The following is a 5,668-nucleotide window of genomic DNA, read 5'->3' on the forward strand; positions in this document are numbered from 1 at the left end:
ATTTTTATTTTTAAAATAGAAACCCGGCTCTACTGAGAAATGTAGAATATCAACCAGATGATAATATTATTAGAAGACAGTCATACCATCACTGGCTTGGTCCTCATCTTTCTTCTTTTTGTTCTTCATCTTATGGTCCTTCTTTGAGTCTTCATCAGCTGCAGATGTGAAAGAGGCAGTTGTTATGCGGTAAACATAAGTGGAAAGGTTTAGTACATATAAACATGTAGCTCTAATAGTTTTGGTGCCACCAACATTTTGCCCTTTCCTGCTCTTCTGTCAGGCAGTCACCTTCACTCTCACACACCATTTACATGCGATCATGTAAAGAAACTCACCGAGCGGAGCTTTGAGGAAGCGTCTCTCGATGCCTTGCTCAATGTTGGTAAGAGCCTGAGCCAGGATTCGTACAGAGTTGCTGACCACCTGAGGAGTTCCACTGCCGCTGGACCCATACGCTGCAGAGCTGTCAGACTTCACCTCCTGAAGCCTGAAGAATAAGCAGCTGTTTACACCGCACACAGGAACGTTCAGCTTTGAACGCACGAAGACTGAAACCCTGATTTGGACACTGGATCATCATGGCCAAACTACGCACCTGTCTCTGGCTCTCAGGTGGGCAGAGTCCACCTCCATGGCCTCCACTCTTCCGTTCATCCCCGTGTTCTCTCTGCCATCAGAAGCGAGCAGCTCATAATTTCCAGCTTCTAACGCCAAGCGCCATACCTGTCTATCCATCACCTGAACATCAAAAGAGAGATGAGTCAGCTGTGGCTTAGGATACCCATCCTTTACCATCGTCAGCAGGAACTCTCACCTTCAGAGTTCCCAGAGTTCCCTGGTGGATCCGGTCCTCAATATCCAGCAGAAGCTCTCTGAGTCTCACCTCCATCATAGACTCAGCTGCAGCAGTGCATTCTGGGAGTGCCTGGGATGAATCTTGATCCTCTGGGTAAAGAAAAGGTGTGAGTGATTACTACCTGCATCTGAATAATATTTGTAGTCCTAATGTCCACCCATGTATTTGGGCTCAGGCTCTCTTACCTGTGTGCTCGTATTTGTTTCTGTCACAGCTCTTCAGCAGGTGCTGCAGCCTCTCTCTCTCCTGCAGCAGCGCCTCCTTCAGGCTGCTCTCTCGGTGACCTCGAGGATTCAGAGCCTCGATTAGATGATCAACCTCCTCCAGTGAACTGTAGAAGGACCACTGGTTGGACTGGTTGATTGGTGGGCTGCAGATGTGGAGGGGGGCGGGATTTGAGGCGGCACTTTTTAGTCACGTCACCATCAGAAAGCTGTGTTATGTGTGTAAAACTAACTGGTTCACTCCCAGTATAAAATGTTACCTACCCTGTACTAGCTGCTTTATCCTTGGCCATTTCCTCTCCTTTCTCCGCCTTGGTGGTGCTTGTGTCCTGGTCAGGTTTTGGGCTAGGCTGCAGCATGTCCTCGGTCAGGCCGAAGTGGTCTGCCTCCACAAAAAGGGCGGAGGCTGAAGGGAACAGCCAGTATCGGCGATACAGACGATCTCTACCCAAAGGCAACAGGCAGGTGCAGGCTGCAGCTTTCTGGATGCGTTCCTGCAGCTCTCTGACCTGCAGTGACGACAGAGCTGGATCAAACTGAATTCTTCTGCTTTTTAGGCTTTTGTCATTCTCACTAAGAAAGTTGGCTGAAGAAGACGCCACGAAAAACAAAAAGTGCTTTATGAATACAGACATGTTCACACACACGCCTCTGAACATCATTAGTCCTGTGTGCTGCTCAGTACCACTCAGTATTTATTATTTACTGTTGTGTGGTTGTTGCCATGGTTTCCCTGCTGTGTTGTTTTCTTTCTGCTTGTTGAAGCAGATTTTCAGTCTTTACCTCTTCTCCTCTTTCCTGTGCCCCGGTTGTGTTTGTTCTGATTGTAATAACTTAAAATAAAATAAAAAAATAAAGACTGAATAAACTAAGACAATCAAGTGGAACGGTAAATCATCCACTTATAATTCTGATTGCTACAGGGGGAAAAAACGCTGGTTTTAAAAGCAGTTTCAAACGCCTGGACTTTGGCAGAAGGCTTTAATTTAAAGCCCGTTCAGATCAGACGACAACAAGAACTAGGATGTTCAAAGAACACTGAAGTGTTGGTGACTGATATAGCTGCTGTATGACGGTGCTGTGCGTACATGCTCTCTCTTTGTATCGATGACAGTGCGAACAGCAGAACTGTTCCCGACTCCCTGACAGAGAGACTAATAACCAGCGTCTGTTTCTGACCTTCTCCTGCTCTCTCTCCAGCTCCTCTGCCGTCAGGCTGGTGGGAGGTTTCAGGTCAGACGCCGTCTGCTGCTGCTGTTCTTTCTGGTTTCCTTTGGCTGGAAGACAGAACAAACACATCTGACTTCAGACATTCACAAACGTTATCGTTCTTCCTGCTTCTTCTTGTTGTCTTTTTCACCTTTCATTATCTTGCTGCTCTGCTCCTCTTCATTTCCAGTGTGATGTTCTGTACACGAGTCACTGCAGAACAAATACAAGAACGTTCTGATATCTGTCAGAGACTCAATGAAAACCAGTAGGAAGGCAAATAAAATCAAAGATTTTATAATATTGACCTAAGTATTGCTAACACGACTGATGGAGTGTCATACACTCGTGGTAAAGATGCCCTTTTACTTGGTTTTTACCAAGACTGTAACCGACATGTGAAAGCCAGCCGTTTATCTTAAGTCTGAACGTTTCAGGCAGAATAAAATGACTTTGCACTTCCCAGTTACTGAAGGAGGCAGTTCACTAAAGTTACGAATGTCTGCAGTTCCCTGCGTACCCATTGGTCTGAAGTCGTCCCTTGAGCTCCTGTTCCTTCATCTTCTCCTCTTTCGCCCTCATCCTCTGCTCCTGCTCTCTCATCTTCTCCTCCTTACGGAGACGAACCCTGGAAGTACACAGCAGGTTAAACCGGTCATGTTCAAGCTTTGACTTTTGTATATTCGGTCATGTGTCCCTGCATGTCTGCATTGTGAGCACACTATATAGGAGTACCTTTGTACATCCTTCTCATTACAGACGGGTTCTTTTAACTATTGTACATGATGTATAATGTTTTTGAAGGCTCAAAGTGGTTTGTTACAGCATTACCACAGTTGACAATGTAACAAATTACATTAACTTATGCACTGCATTGCTTTTAATGTGCTCCCGATCTGCTGATCTCCTTCTTTTTGGCGGCTCCATATTGTGCTTACATCTCTGTGCAAGCTCGTGACGACCCTCCGAATGTGTCTTTTCAACAGCTCGAATCATTTCAGAGAAATGGGACCTCGTTTATCTTTGGTCTCGTGATGTGAACAGCCCTTAACGTGAGCTCTATTTGGACACACCGCCCTTGCTCAACTCATGGCTTCAGTGTCAGATGTCCTCAATAGGCCACATGAAAGGATGAGGCAAGGTCACACAGTGGTTTGACCCCAAACCTCTAGTGGCCACTCTTTTGTTCACACCTTGGCTCATGTGATGAGGCAGATGATCAATGGGTCAACGACCCTCGAGGGGGTTTTAATGCCTGGGACTCTCCACCGTTTGAGAGAGGTGAAACGTTTTCATGACAGAAAAAACAAAACTACAAAATTTGACAGGGTTTCCCAGGCGGGTGGTTATTTGTCCTCATCTGTAGGACAGACTATGAAGGAACTGGGTCCCGTAAACACTGCAGCACAGAAGCCTGAAGCAGTCTATTAACCAGTTCTGGTGACTGAACATTGATTTCAATATTGACAAATCTACACTGCCCGATAGATAACCTTCACTCTTCAGCCGAGTTGTGTGTATTTGTTGGTAAACTGTGCCCGCCCGTGTGCATATACCTATGTGCAGCCTCCTCCCTCTCCCTACGGTGCTGCTCAGCTCTAATCTCCCTCAGTTCGTGCCTCGCCGCTCGCTGCTCCTCCACACAGTCTTCAATCAAGTCTCTGCTGGACGCCAATGTCAGCACCTTCCCCACCAAAGCCTGCAGGATCCTCAGCTTTTCCCCTGTAGACAGCAATGCTGACTGATGAAACGTGCACACAGCACTATCACTGTATCATTATCTGATCTGTTACATATTCGCTGACTCTTGAACACAAAGCAGATGGTATCTGACCTGGGGTGAGGTCATACACTGCCGTGGATGACAGCTTCTTCAGCAGCGCTGGATCTGCCAGTCGCAGCTCCACACAAGGGTCGTCCATTACGGTGAACCCGCCTTGCTTCTGGTAGCGGAACTTTGCATTCCCGTGGTTACAGTCAGCACCAGATGCCAAAATGTGCAGGCGCAGGATTTCAGACAGCGTGCAGCTGTCTAGGTCGAGCTGCTTCAGACTGCAGCCCTGATGCAGCTGAGGCCAAGCTGCAGCCAATGAGGCGATAGCACTCAGAGCCGAACACGTGGGGTCAGAATCGTCATCCAGAGCGTCTGTCAGGTCTGAAGGCACATGCATAGTAAGAACAAAAGACACATGACACAGACTGTGCACACATGCATAGAACTGAACAGGACCGCTGGAAAGTCTCACCATTCAAAAACGTGAAAAGTGTGCATGTTCCTCAAGTGCAAAATTTAATAAAAAGGGAGGAAAATTTAAATTTCCCCTTTTCGGTTTCACATCCTGACTGAATCGACCAATTACAGACAATAAAACTCAACACAGCTTAACAGTTGGGAAGTTTTCGGGGGCTCACATTCTTCCCCTCTTTTAAGTGTGGAGAGAATTTTGCTGTGATGCAAATGTTTACGATACGATCGGCATGTGTAACACATTTTCAAATGTAAAACTATTTCCATACATATGCCCAAACCTGAAGAAATATCGATCATTTACACACATTTAAGTTCAGCTTCATGAATCTGATCCTTTTCTCTTTCAAACACCTGTCTGTGTGTACAAGTGTCCACTTTATTTACAGTAAACAAACAAACACGTACACAGTGGAAGGCCCGGTGTGCCCATGTTACACTGGGACTTGAACACAGCTCATAGAGAAAATGATCACATTCAGATACTGGGACAGCTTGTGGGTGTAAGGTTTTTCTTGTGTTTGTCAGTTTCCTGTAGTGTACTGCTAACAAAGACAGCAAGTGTGTCTGACCTTCAACCTGGTCTGCGGCTACCTCTTCCTGCTCCTCATCTAGAGCCTGAAAGATGGCTGTCAGGAAGAAAAACAGCAGCTCACACAGAGGACCCTCAGGATCAGAACCCACCAGAGCCTCCTCCAGAACCTCTGTAGGGAGACAGCAGTCAAACATCGCAGTCAGAAAACTGAACAATAAAGGTCCTGCATCTCTGTACGTTAGAACTAACTCAGTGTTTCACTTTGATATAGGTATTTGAAATCAAAGTCCCTTCTACCAATGACTGAGTAACAAAACTGTAGAAGTTCTAAATAAGTTAAAGAAAAGAATTTGTCTGTTCTGCAAAAAGTCTGATGGACTTTACATAGAAGAACAGAAAATGAAAGAAAAGGCAGCAGATTATAAATGGCCTGTATTTGTATAGCACTTTACTCGTCCCTAAGGACCCCAAAGCGCTTTACACATCCAGTCATTCACACACAGGTGATGGCAGCTACATTGTAGCCACAGCCACCCTGGGGCGCACTGACAGAGGCGAGGCTGCCGGACACTGGCGCCACCGGGCCCTCTGAC

At 46.3% G+C, this 5,668-nt stretch overlaps 1 protein-coding gene across 1 annotated transcript in view; it reads right to left on the reverse strand.

Moving 5' to 3' along the window:
• baz1a (bromodomain adjacent to zinc finger domain, 1A) overlaps positions 1 to 5,668 on the reverse strand; it is a 30,207-nt gene that overhangs the window by 16,285 nt on the left and 8,254 nt on the right. The window contains exons 7-18 of the mRNA XM_013914136.1: positions 5,113 to 5,244; positions 4,127 to 4,447; positions 3,849 to 4,014; positions 2,813 to 2,920; positions 2,444 to 2,505; positions 2,263 to 2,360; positions 1,348 to 1,592; positions 1,045 to 1,229; positions 818 to 948; positions 599 to 741; positions 339 to 490; positions 87 to 158 (exon numbers count right to left, since the gene is read on the reverse strand). Of these exons, the coding sequence (XP_013769590.1) occupies positions 87 to 158; positions 339 to 490; positions 599 to 741; positions 818 to 948; positions 1,045 to 1,229; positions 1,348 to 1,592; positions 2,263 to 2,360; positions 2,444 to 2,505; positions 2,813 to 2,920; positions 3,849 to 4,014; positions 4,127 to 4,447; positions 5,113 to 5,244 (1,815 nt within the window). The remainder of the gene's footprint in view (positions 1 to 86; positions 159 to 338; positions 491 to 598; positions 742 to 817; positions 949 to 1,044; positions 1,230 to 1,347; positions 1,593 to 2,262; positions 2,361 to 2,443; positions 2,506 to 2,812; positions 2,921 to 3,848; positions 4,015 to 4,126; positions 4,448 to 5,112; positions 5,245 to 5,668) is intronic.

Source organism: Pundamilia nyererei, unplaced genomic scaffold (genome assembly GCF_000239375.1).
Source record: "Pundamilia nyererei isolate P.nyererei 1_Seehausen unplaced genomic scaffold, PunNye1.0 scaffold00173, whole genome shotgun sequence".
In the NCBI taxonomy this organism is placed as follows: domain Eukaryota; kingdom Metazoa; phylum Chordata; class Actinopteri; order Cichliformes; family Cichlidae; genus Pundamilia; species Pundamilia nyererei.